The sequence below is a fragment of the Microcaecilia unicolor genome, chromosome 8 (genome assembly GCF_901765095.1).
Source record: "Microcaecilia unicolor chromosome 8, aMicUni1.1, whole genome shotgun sequence".
Classification (NCBI taxonomy): domain Eukaryota; kingdom Metazoa; phylum Chordata; class Amphibia; order Gymnophiona; family Siphonopidae; genus Microcaecilia; species Microcaecilia unicolor.
The window spans coordinates 89,081,174-89,094,669 of NC_044038.1; the positions used below are offsets into that span (position 1 = coordinate 89,081,174).

At 44.6% G+C, this 13,496-nt stretch overlaps 1 protein-coding gene across 1 annotated transcript in view; it reads right to left on the reverse strand.

Annotated features, from left to right (window-relative positions):
* ATP4A (ATPase H+/K+ transporting subunit alpha) overlaps positions 1-13,496 on the reverse strand; it is a 119,485-nt gene that overhangs the window by 62,909 nt on the left and 43,080 nt on the right. Inside the window, exons 10-14 of the mRNA XM_030212637.1 lie at positions 10,602-10,711; positions 10,102-10,236; positions 2,655-2,847; positions 1,890-2,065; positions 1,148-1,284 (exon numbers count right to left, since the gene is read on the reverse strand). Of these exons, the coding sequence (XP_030068497.1) occupies positions 1,148-1,284; positions 1,890-2,065; positions 2,655-2,847; positions 10,102-10,236; positions 10,602-10,711 (751 nt within the window). The remainder of the gene's footprint in view (positions 1-1,147; positions 1,285-1,889; positions 2,066-2,654; positions 2,848-10,101; positions 10,237-10,601; positions 10,712-13,496) is intronic.

Genomic DNA, 13,496 nt, shown 5'->3' on the forward strand with positions numbered 1-13,496 from the left:
CCAGAGCCGGTGGTGGGAGGCGGGACTGGTGGTTGGGAGGTGGGGATGGTGCTGGCCAGACTTATATGGTCTGTGCCAGAGCCGGTGGTGGGAGGCGGGGCTAGTGGTTGGGAGGTGGGGATAGTGCTGGGCAGACTTATACGGTCTGTGCCCTGAAAAGGACAGGTACAAATCAAGGTAAGGTATACACAAAAAGTAGCACATATGAGTTTATCTTGCTGGGCAGACTGGATGGACCGTGCAGGTCTTTTTCTGCCGTCATCTACTATGTTACTATGTTACTGTTCATGCAACAGGGGTGGACTTCACCTCAGCAATTCACTGATCATGGTCACTAGTTGATACCCTCAAAACATTTTCAAGATAGTGATATAAGCCCAATCTGCCCTTCCATCTATCAAGCTCTGGCATCTCTCTTACAATGAGCTTCTCTTTCTGCCTCTCTATGGCCATCTGCCTCTATGGCCCTCCTCTTTCTTGCAATTGAACAGTCCCTCTGTCTCCCTCTAGTACCTCAAAAGCATGTGTTGTTTGCAAGGTACTCATATTTAAGAGGAGACAGCTGCCCTAGAACTGTAAAGCAGACCCCCGACAGACTGATGGCATGGACAACTTAAGCACATTATATATAGAGAGATATAGATATTTTTTTGCATTATGGAAATTACCAAAACCAAAGTTATGGTTATCACAAAATGTTATGTGATTAATATTGGGGAAATGTGGGGTAAAAATATAGAAATAAATACAAAATAAATAAGGCTGGCTCCTGGGACCAGGGGTGAGGAGTAGGTAGTGAGTAATTATCATGCACTCATCCATAGGATCATGACTGATAAGCAATTGACCTAAGATAATCTTGTCCTGTAAGATCATAGGTGTTGAGATAGTGGTCAGATGTAGAGAGAAAATCCTGCAAGAGAATGACCAATAAAGAGCTGGCCATTGGAACAAGAGTAGGTCATATAAATTTATAGATTCCTATAGATCCAAGAAAGAAATATGGAGACTTTTGGATGTCTGAGTAACTTTTGCTTTAAAAAAAATGGTTATGTAATTGAAATTTGTGTATCTAGTAACAGTATTGTTGATTTTCTACCATACTGAGGGACATAATCCTCCTCCTCCTCCTCCTCCTCCTCCTCACCGCTTGTTGACTTGTTCCACAGGGATGCGCAGCCGGGCAGCAATATCTTCCACTGTCTCGCTTCCCTCTGAAATAATTCCAACACTTGCTGCTATTGCCTTTGCTGTGATTGGATGGTCTCCAGTGACCATGATCACCTGAAATTTGGGGGTAAAAAAAAAACACTTAATGAAAGCACCATGGGATGCTATTGACCACAATTTATTCATAATATAGTTTCACTTCTACATGCATTACTTATTTCTATACTAGACATATACAGTGCTGAACACATTATATGCAAGAACTTTCTCTGTCCCTTCTGGGTTCACAATGTAAGCTTTGTACCTGGGTCAATGAATGGTTAAGTAATTTACCCAGTGTCACAAGGAGCTGCAGTGGGAACTGAACCCAGTTCCCCCAGGGTCTAATTCCACTGCACTAACCATTAGGCTACTTCTACACTCAGAAGGTTCAATAGCTCTTCATTGGTAAAGCATGTGAAAATGGGGTTTCAGGATGGGAGAACTAAGGTACCACTGTGTCCTCAAAGTTAATCTGCATAAACCAGCTACTTTCACTGAAAAGACTCTAAGTTTCTGTCCTTAATACCTTCATCTTCTCTTGTTCTGTAGCTTTGGTTGGCCTGGTGAGCTATACACATTTTGTAATGGTTTGTATTGAATCCAAGTGGCCTTGCCTAGCTCTAATTGCAGGTAAATATTTTCCAGAGGTAACAGAGGTTCTCTTAAATTTAATATACCCGGATTCCAGCTGTCCGACATTTCATGACAGCATCTGGCACAGTGGCTCTTGGTGGGTCAATCATGGAGATTAAGCCGGCAAAGCAGAGGCCACTGGTAGGAAAGTTCATCTCCTCTATATCAAAGTTGTAACCACGAGGATACTCCTTCTCATTCAAGTACAGGTGGCAGAAACCTAGAGCAGAGATATACAGCCAATGAAACATAGCATCCAGTTTCACAAAGGGTTATGGCACAAGGCTGTAAAACTCACTCTGTCTCTGTCCTTGATTAAGTACTTCCCAGTTTTGGTTTTCAAGATTTCCATAATGAATATTCTCAGAATATGTATGCATAGATTTTATGGAAGAGCTAGGTTAATTTGCATCACCTGGCTATTCTGAAACTGAGATCTATTTGTTGCATTGAAAGACCAGCGATTGCCATTATTGTTGTAGACTCAGTCTTGTCCTTTTTTATGTTCCTGGATGCACTCTTCCACCTGTCCTAAGAATCTTGGTAATTCTGTCCTGCCCCTTTCCTGAATACCATGCCTCCCCCACCTTATTATTTACCAATACTCCTCTCCCAGCCCACTGAATTCGTTCTCTCTGAATACTTTTCCCAAGCTGACTCTTAGCTCCCTTCCACACAGTAGTTTTTAAAATACCCTGTTACCTCATAATCTTGCTCCTAGCTCTCCAAAGTAACCAGCTCTTATTTAAAGTAGCCCCCTTAGATTAAACAATGTTTCTTTCCCTGCATTCCCTCCACCATGATCTTACCTAGTACTCTCTCTCCCAGACCACCCAGGTCCATGTAAGCAGTCTGGAAGGCTTCTTGCCACTGCTCATCTAGGGGCAGCTCTTGACCTTTAATCATGATGGTAGAACAGCGCTCCAGGATGCGTTCGGGGGCCCCTTTCATCACCAGTAGGTAGCGCAGGTCTAGTGGATCTGACATTTCGTGGATTGATAGCTAGAGAGAACACAAATTCCATAAACTTCAGAAGCATCTTACTGATTTGAAAAATTTAGCAGTCCAAGACTTAGTTTCCTCCTATGCTTTGCCCCAAAGGAAAAGTCACAACATCACTTCTCCATCCTCAAACTTTAAAGCACATAACAGAGATGAGAGAAGTTAAAGGACAGAAAGGGTAAAGCAGGCAATAATATTAATACTTATCACGCCTGATATTCAAAGGAGAGCTTCCTGCCCGGTTAAATTGCTTCTTCCTGCCTATTGGATGATATTCAGCAGCACTTAACTGGACAATGCCACTGATTATTGGCTCTAACCACCTCTGCACTGTCCTGATAGTATTAGGGTGGTCCATGGTCAGAGTCAGTACTTAACCAGTTAGCGGCGATATTCAGACCGTTAACTGGCTAAGTAAGCAGATAAAGTTAGAACAGCAAAAAGGCTGTCCTAACTTTATCCGCCAGTAAGCTCCAGACCAGGCCTCCTCCACCCCCCGCCCACCCCTGTAGCCCCCCCTCCCAGACCCACCTTTTCTATCCCTAGTGGTTTAGTAGGGTCCTACAGGCAGGGGTGATGCCTACTCTTGCTCATTATGGCTCCATTCTCAAAATGGACTGTCACGACCCCTAGCAGGTCTCATGGGGCTAGAGGTTGCAGAGGCTATTTTGAGAATGCAACTGTGACAGGCAGGAGTGAGTGGACTTCGCTCCTGCCTGTAGGACCCCACTAGACCACAAGGGATAGAAAAGGTAGGCATAGGGAAGAGGCCTGGTCTAGAGCTAACTGGCATCAGGGGAGGGAAGTGAGAGGGGAGATCGGAGTATGTGGGAGAACCTGCTTGTACCTATACGGGACTTATGGGGCCCAAATAAGCTCCAGTTGCTTCCAAATGGCAAATTAACTCCAGATATTCAATGCCAGTTCTCAGACATGGCCCAACACTGAATATCGAGGGCTCATTCTGCCCGCAGTAGTCAGTATTTAAAATAATGTTGACCGCCATGGACTGAATTGACTGGATCATGCTTATGGTACTACTGGATGTGGGCAGCGCTGTACTGCGATGACAAGTATTTGGGTACAATATATATGTGCCCCAAGGAGCTTACAGTCAAAGGGATACCTGAGGTAATAGAAAATAAATTGATTTGTCCAAGACCACAAAGAGTGTCAGTGGTCGGAGCTGAGCCCTGGCTTTCCTGTTTCTCAGCCCATTGTTAGAATATAAGAATGTAAGTATTGCCATACTGGGACAGACCGAAGGTCCACCAAGCTCAGTATCCTGTTTCCAACAGTGGCCAATCCAGGTTACAAGTACCCGTCAAGATCCCAAATCAGTACAATACATTTTATGCTGCTTATTCTAGAAATACACAACAAAAACTGGACAAAGTTCACGAATTGCAATAGGGCCATGAACGGCTGGGGAGGTTATCTCATAACGTCAGAAATATCCGTGTGTGCCCACTATTATTCTGGCTCACCGGTCTGTATGTATTTGTAATCATTGAACACCTCCAACCAACCAATGGTACCCGCTAATACTCATATGTAAAAAAATTGCCTATATATTGTTCATTAATTTCAGCAAAAAGGCACAACATTGTCCGTGGGTACCATTGTTCAAAAATTCAAAAATTAAACATTATTGCAATTAATGAGCAAGTAATGCACAAAATCAACTTAAGTAAATGAGCAAGTAATTTACCGACGACAACACAGGCTGCTACCTATATGCCCTTGACAAAGCAAGAGACCGCGAAACAGGGTCCTGTCGGGCTTATCAGATTACCGGAGTTGCCTAAAGAGGTTTCATTAACCTAAACCGAAACCCGATGAGCTCCAGCCGTTGAAGTTATTAGACAGAGCTGGAAGCTTACAAGCTAAGTTGATTTTGTGCATTACTTGCTCATTTACTTAAGTTGATTTTGTGCATTACTTGCTCATTAATTGCAATAATGTTTAATTTTTGAATTTTTGAACAATGGTACCCACGGACAATGTTGTGCCTTTTTGCTGAAATTAATGAACAATATATAGGCAATTTTTTTACATATGAGTATTAGCGGGTACCATTGGTTGGTTGGAGGTGTTCAATGATTACAAATACATACAGACCGGTGAGCCAGAATAATAGTGGGCACACACGGATATTTCTGACGTTATGAGATAACCTCCCCAGCCGTTCATGGCCCTATTGCAATTCGTGAACTTTGTCCAGTTTTTGTTGTGTGCTTTTTACAAATTATTGTTGGACTAAGTTTAGCCATTATTTATTCTTTGTTGTATTCTAGAAATAAGCAGTGGTTTTTCCCCAAGTCCACCAGGAAGCTATCCAAACCTATTGTAAACCCCACTAAGCTAACCACTTTTACTACATTCTCTGGCAAAAGAATTCCAGAGTTTAATTACACGTTGAGTGAAGAAATATTTTCTCTGATTCGTTTTAAATTTACTACTTTGTAGCTTCATTGCGTGCCCCCTAGTCCTAGTATTTTTGGAAAGAGTAAACAAGCAATTCACGTCTACCCATTCCACTCCACACATTATTTTATAGACCTCTATCATAGCTCCCCTCAGCTGTCTTTTCTCCAAGCTGAAGAGCCTTAACCACTTTAGCCTTTCCTCATAGGGAAGTCATCCCATACCCTTTATCATTTTCATCATCTTCTGTGTACCTTTTCTAATTCCACTATATCTTTTTTGAGATGCGGTGACCAGAATTGCACACAATATTTCAGGTGCGGTAGCACCACGGAGTGATACAAAGGCATTATCCTGGTCGGTGACTCCTAATGTGGAACCTTGCATTACGTAGCTAGAGTTCAGCTTCCTCTTTCCCACATGCAGTGGTGTGCTGGAGCCGGCTCGCTCCGGCTCGCAAGAGCCACTTGTTAAATTTTGACAGCTCTTGCGAGTCAGTTGTTCTTGGGGGCGAGCCGGCTCCATTACAGGAGATAAGCATGGCAGGAGGGCGCCATCACAGGCCATACTTACCTCCCCTCCCGCTCCCAAACATGTCCAACGATGTCCTTCGCCCCCACCCTCCTCTCCCGCTCCCATCCGTCAGTTTCTATTACCTCCGTGAAGTGCTGCGTTATTTAAAGCCCTGCTGCCTGTCTCCAGCCTTCCCTGCTTGCTTCTGATGAGTTTGTGCCCTTAGTCCCGCCTTCTGACGTCATTTCATTTTTCCGCGAAGGTGGGACTGAGGGAACGAACATCATCACGAAGCAAGCAGGGAGCAGGGGAAGGCTGGAGATGGGCAGCAGGGCTTTAAATGATGCGGCGCTTCGATGGAGGTAATACAAAAAGATGGATAGGAGCGGGAGGGGAGGTGGGGGTGACGGAGAATCGCTGGACATGGATGGGAGCGGGAGGGCAGGGGAGGGAGGAGAATTGCTGGGCATGGATGGGTAGAGGGGGGTAGAGGAGAGAATTGCTGGGCATGCACGGGTAGAGGGGGGCAGGGGAGAGAATTGCTGGGCATGCATGGGTAGAGGGGGGCAAGGGAGAGAATTGCTGGGCATGCATGGGTAGAGGGGGGCAGGGGAGAGACCAGAATTGCTGGGTATGGATGGATAGAGAGGGGCAGGGAAGAGAAGAGAAGAGAGTTTCAGGACATGGATGGAGGGGAGAGCAAGAGAAATTCTGGACATGGATGGAGGTGAGGGAAGGGAGAGAGAAGAAATGCTGGACATGGAGGGAAGATAGAGGAAGGAGATTAGATGAGGGAAAAGGAAGTGAGGAGAGAAACTGCACATGGATGGAGAAAATAGGCAGAAGCTGGATCCACTGTACAGTCAAGTCTGCGGAGGACCAGAAATGAAGAAGAACGGAGGAAAGAAAAGAAATAAATGGAAAGGAAGCCCTGGAAACGGAGTCAAGGGAACAGATAGAGAGCAGCAGAATCGGATACTGGGCCAGCATGATCAGAGAAACTAAGTCACCAGACAACAAATGTAGAAAAAAATAATTTTATTTTCATTATAGTGTTTGGAATATGTCCACTTTGAGAATCAGGTGCTGAATGTTAAAAGTTTATATTTATTTACTTATTTATGGCATTTTATCCCATATTAAACATGAATTAGATTGGAACCTGGGATCATTTAAATTTTTTTTCCTGGAGAGAGTAATGCATTGCCCCCCCCCCCCCCCCGGCTATAGCCAGCTCTGCAATTTTGGGGGGGGCGCAGAGGTGGGGGGGCGCAGAGGTGGATGGAGGGTGCAGTGGTGGACGGGGGGGGGGGGGGGGGCGCAGAGGTGGATAGGGGGACGCAGAGGTGGACCGGGGAGAGAGCCTGTTGTTAAAAATTTACCAGCACACCACTGCCCACATGCATCACTTTGCACTTGCTCACATTAAATGTCATCTGCCATTTGGATGCCCAGTCTCCCAGTCATCTTGTAATTTTTCACAATTCTGTCATGATTTAACATCTTTGAATAGCTTTGTGTCGTCAGCAAATTTAATTACATTACTAGTTACTCCCATCTCTAGATAATTTATAAATATGTTAAAAAGCAGCGGTCCCAGCACAGACCCCTGGGGAACCCCACTATCTACCCTTCTGCATTGAGAATACTAACCATTTAACCCCACTTTCTGTTTTCAATCTTTTAACCAGTTTTTAATCCACAATAGAACACTACATCTTATCCCATGACTCTCCAATTTCCTCTGAAGTCTTTCATGAGGTACTTTGTCAAATGCCTTTTGAAAATCAAGATACACAATATCATAAAAACATAACAATAGCCATACTGGGTCAGACCAATGGTCCATCTAGCCCAGAATCCTGCCTTTAGCAGTGGCCAATTCAGGTCACAAGTACCTGACAGAATCCTAAATAGTATCAAGATTCATGCTACTGATCCCAGGGACAAGTTGTGGCTTCCCCCATGGGTAGATCAATAGCAGAGTATGAACCTTTTCCTCTAGGAACTTGTCCAAGACTTTTTAAAACACAGAAACACTAACTGCTGATACCATTCACATACTTGAAACCAGGGGCATATCCACGGGTAAGCCAGGGTGGGCATGGATCCACCAAGTCGTGGCTTAGCCCCACCGAAAAGTCTGACACTTTTATGGCTGGGGGGGATCCCCAAGTTCCGCCAGCTGAATGTGTCCCTCGGCAGCCAGAACAAGCAACCCTCCCACCTGCCACAGCCGGTGGCGCCCTCCACCCATTGCCGCAGCACCAACCCCCCCCCCCCCCCATCGTACACATGCTTGTTTTTTGCACATGCCTGGAAACCGAGCATGTGCAGCAGAAGCATAGTTAGGTTGAGGGTGCAGGGGTAGCAGAGAGAGGACTGCCAATGGCTCTAGCGTGTATTTTAAACGTGATATGTTGCATGAAAAATAGGCACTGGTGTTCTTGGCAATTCATTTTGAGGAGCGGCCGCTCTCCTGGTGATCCACCTAGCTATGCCTCTGATGTGCAGGACGGGAGAGGCCAGCACAGCGGCAATGGGTGGAAACTTTGGCCGGCTGGAAAGTGCCGCCGGCTGTAGCAGGCAGGAAATCCACCCGCCCTGACAGCTGAACGACACCCCCAGCTGGTGGGGCCTGCTGATTCCCCACCAGCTCAGGTATTTATTTTATTCTTTGGGTTGGTGGTGTGGGGCAGGGGCAGAAAGCATGAAAGGGGGAGTGGATTGTATGCCAGGCAGGGGTAGAAAGCACATGTGTGTGTGTGTGTGGGGGGGGGGGGGGGGGGGGACCGGCTCACCTTTATCCATATGCTTGTTCACCCCTTCAAAGAAATGTAATAGATTTGTGAGGCAAGATTTCTGTTCATTAAATCTATGTTGGCCTTGTCTCATTAATCCATGCTTTTGAATATGCTCTGTAATTTTGTCTTTATAATAGCCTCTACCATTGTGCCTTTCCTCTATGGCTTGTCTTCCCCTCGTGCCCCTTTTACCCCTCGGCCATCTAGCAGTCCAACTGATTCTTTTGCCATCTTCTTGCTTTTAATATACCTATAAAAGTTTTTACTATGTGTTTTTGCCTGCAATGCTATCTTTTTTTCAAAGTCCCACTTTGCCTTCCTTATCAGCCATTTGCATTTGACTTGCCATTCTTTATGCTGTTTCTCATTATTTTCAGTCAGATCCTTCTTCCATTTTCTGAAGGATTTTCTTTTATCTCTAATAGCTTCCTTCACCTCACTTTTTAACCATGCTGGCTGTCGTTTGGTTTTCCTTCCTCCTTTTTTAATACATGAAATATATTTGGTCTGGGCTTCTAGTATGGTATTTTTGAACAGCATCCACGCCTGATGTAAAGTTTTGACCTTCTTAGCTGCTCCTCTTTTTTTCACCATTCTTCTAATTTTATCATAGCCTCCTTTTTGAAAGTTAAATGCTAACAAATTGGATTGGCATGACCCCTAACTGACCTCCCACTCAGCCATCTTTCCCCCCTTCAATCCATTCAGAACTCTGCCGCACGTCTTATATTCCGCCAGAACCGATATATCACCCCTCTCCTCAAGTCGCTTCACTGGCTTCCGATCAGATACCGCATCCAATTCAAGCTTCTCCTCCTTACTTACAAATGCACTCAGTCTGCTGCTCCTCACTACCTCTCTACCCTCATCTCCCCCTACGTTCCTGCCCGTAACCTCTGCTCACATGACAAATCCCTCCTCTCAGTAACCTTCTCCACCACTGCCAACTCCAGGCTCCGCTCTTTTTGCCTTGCCTCACCCTATGCCTGGAACAATCTTCCTGAATCCCTACGCCAAGCCCCCTCCCTACCCATCTTCAAATCCTTGCTTAAAGCTCACCTCTTCAATGCTGCATTCGGAACCTAACCTTTCGAACATATAGGTTGCCCCAATCTGTCTGACCTATCAGATTAACTGTACTTTTGTCTTTAGATTATAAGCTCTTCGAGTAGGGACTGTCCTTCCATGTTAAATTGTACAGCGCTGCGTAACCCTAGTAGCGCTTTAGAAATGTTAAGTAGTAGTAGTAGTAGTAGAGGTCGCAGATGCTGTTTTGAGAATGTTCTCATCACTAGGCCACAAGCAAAAGAGAGACAGAAATAGGGGGACTGAGAGAGGAACCATGTGAAATGGAAAGTCAGAAATTTGTTCATGGACTAAATGAAATAAAGATCTAGTAGACTGTGAACTTTGAGAGCTAAGATACACATCAGGGAGGAGCTGAGAGAATGGGTCAGACCTCTGTGAGTAGCCTGATCTCAGGTTCATTTGGGGAATGTCTCCTCATTACCTGGAACTTGTTGGTAGAGTTGAAGGGCATCTCAGCAACTTTCCTGAAGCGGTCTCTGTACTCCATAACGTTACCAATGGTTATTTCAGAAAATTTCAGCAGCGCAGTTTCAGATGCATCACCAATAACAATTTTCTGTAAGAGGGAAAAATGTTAAGAAAACAGGAGAGGGATTTGCATGCAGAGGAAGCAATGCATGCAAATCTCTCTCAAGGATATTCATTGTGGATATCCTGAAAACCTGACTGGCTAGGGTACCTCCAGAACCAGGTTTAAAAATGGGGCCAAAGTCTGACCAATATTTTGCCCACCACGTCATCAGCAATTGGACAGCTTGGGAGCAGGGCTAGAATATGATTTGTTTGGCCCCTGCCACCAAAAAGGTGTTCTGCTGCCCCTGCCCTAACTGTGACCATTGTAGATGGGATTATGGAAAGTTATCTATGGAACCCTGAGGATCCATACAGCTCACTGGTTTGGCATTCATTTCTAAGTCCTACCTTAGGCACCGGTACATTTTCCTGACCCGGTTTGAAGGCTGCACGGTTGCAGAGGCTCACAACTTTGGAAAGGGCCCTCCATGTGTCTGATGTCTGATCAAAACTCTGCCCTGAGAGAAAAGCACCAAGAATTAGAAGGATACTGCTTCCCGTGAGGAAAGGAATGTAAAGATTTTTAGAAGGTCATGCAGCAATGAAGACATGCAATGAATCCAAAGTCCTCTGAGTCTGTCCACCACACTGCATGGAACTCATCATATGAAATAGAGATAGCATATTACGGGCTTCTTATTCAGTGGCATTGATCTGGGTAGAAGTGAGTTGTACAATTTGTATTGGCATATACATCCAAAAACTCCTTTATAAAATGACCTCCTTAAAGTCTGTTTTCATTTCATCAATACAATGGACTTGATTCTTTAGGAAATCAGCTCTACAGATAGTGGTTTTGATTTATGAAGATTGAACTGTTGTCTCCAGCACTATGATTTGTTTGGTTGTCTTACTCAAGGCATTTTGGATCTTCTGCGTTCCCATATGCTTCCTTTGAAGACTTCTCTGATAAAATGTGCTGAAATGTTGTTAATGTCAGGAACATAGGATCCTAGGAACTGGCAAGATCTTGGGAAGTGTAAAATCTGTGAAATTTCTCTGTTTGTGCACTATACTGGCACTTTGATAATATTCAGCCCACGATGCTGGATCTTGGGGAGAGGGCACAGGTGGAAGATGCCAGTTCTGGGGAGGGGCATGGGCACAGGTGGATGATATCTGTTCTGGAGGAGCGCAAGCATGGGTGGAAGATGCTAGTTCAGGGAAGGGATGGAGCAAGGGTGAAAGATGCCGGTTCTAGGGGGGGCACTGGTGTGGGTGGAAGATGCCTGAACTTAGGGGGAAGAGAGCAGAAAAATGTTGTCCATCAGCTGAGTAGAGCAGCCGTTATATCAAACCAAACCGTTTGATGGTCACTGTTGCCCAGGTGGGCACCCACTCGGATATTTGACACGCTATCTCCATTTGCGAGCACCAGATCCAGCGTCGCTCCCTCCCTCGTGGGTTCCGTCACCATTTATCTGAGCAAAATACTTTGGAAAGCATCCACGATTTGTCTACTTCTCTCCGATTCCACCGACGGAACCTTCCAATCTACGTCCGGCAGATTGAAATCTCCCAGCAACAGCACCTTTCTCTTCTTTCCTAACTTTTGAATATTCGCGATCAGATCCCTATCTAGTTCCTCCAGTTGTGTCGGGGGTCTGTAGACAACACTCACGTGGACTGAGGTTCTATCATCTCTTTTTAAGGTGATCCATATCGCTTCTTCTTTTCCCCAGTTCCCTGTCATTTCAGTCGCTGTGACATCATTTCTCACATACAGAGCTACTCCTCCACCTTTTCGACCCTCTCTATCCTTCCTAAATAGATTATAGCCTGGTATGTTTGCATCCCATTCATGGGAACCATTTAGCCACGTCTCTGTGATTGCAACAACGTCTAAGTCTGCCTCCACCATCAGGGCTTGAAGGTCATGAACTTTATTGCTTAGACTGCGAGCATTTGTGGTCATCGCATTCCATCTACATTTCCTGGTATGTGTTTTAACATTAGTGATTTGGGGGTATCTTATCCCTTTGGGTACCTTCCTATCTTTTTGTTCCACCTTCATTCCTTTTTCTTCTGCATCCGTTCTATTTTCAGGAATATCACAGTGCTGTAATGGCGTAAAAGAATTCTGTAGGGGCAACACTTGTGAGGGCGGATGCTTGTATGTCACATAACGAAGTCTGCCTGAGCCTACTGTGAACCATCTATTTTTTGGTGGTTTTATCCTTTGAGGCAGTGGTGTGAATTTGGTTTGATTCTGTGCAGTATGATTTTGTGGAGTCTTTGAAGCTGGTTTAAGTGCATCTAATTCCTCCTTTAGTTTACTGAGCTCTTGTTTTAAACTAGCCAGCTGATGACATATAGGACAAGCCTTTAGTGCCCAGATGATTGGCCTTGAAACTAAAGCACCACAATTATTACAGAGAATAAGAGTCATCCTGATTTATTGTGTATGAATAGGTATGCTATGATGGGGTTAATAGTATGCAAGATTTACTTTACTCTTCAGCCACACAGGTAGAGAGATTTGTATTTGGGTGGAGTTAATTTGTGATAAGTAGTGTATTTAGGAAAGCTATTTAGGAAGTGGAAGTCTTGGGGTGGGTGGGATGAGGGGCAGGGTGTGGGGGGTGGGGGGGTTAAAATATAAAACGTGTGGAATGTGTTTGCTGTAAAACCTCTCTCTAGAACTGTATTAAGCCACTTATCTACATAGCTGGTTGGGATAAGGGGAAGACAAGGCTACAAAATGCACCATAAATGTCCAAAAGCACAGTTTTAGAGTAGGAATATCCAGGAAGAAAGCCAGCACAAATCTTATCTGAGTGAGTTTCCTGGAGGCAGGAGACAAGTGAGGACCTTCAAGCTGCCCAGCTCTCAACAGAAACTAGCCCCTCCTAATCGTTTTAGATTGTCTGCAGGTTATCAATAGAAATCAAACAAAATAAAACATGGAAAAGAAAATAAGATGATACCTTTTTTATTGGACATACAGTGGGGGAAATAAGTATTTGATCCCTTGCTGATTTTGTAAGTGTGCCCACTGACAAAGACATGAGCAGCCCATAATTGAAGGGTAGGTTATTGGTAACAGTGAGAGATAGCACATCACAAATTAAATCCGGAAAATCACATTGTGGAAAGTATATGAATTTATTTGCATTCTGCAGAGGGAAATAAGTATTTAATCCCTCTGGCAAACAAGACCTAATACTTGGTGGCAAAACCCTTGTTGGCAAGCACAGCGGTAGTTGATGATGAGGTTTGCACACATGTCAGGAGGAATTTTGG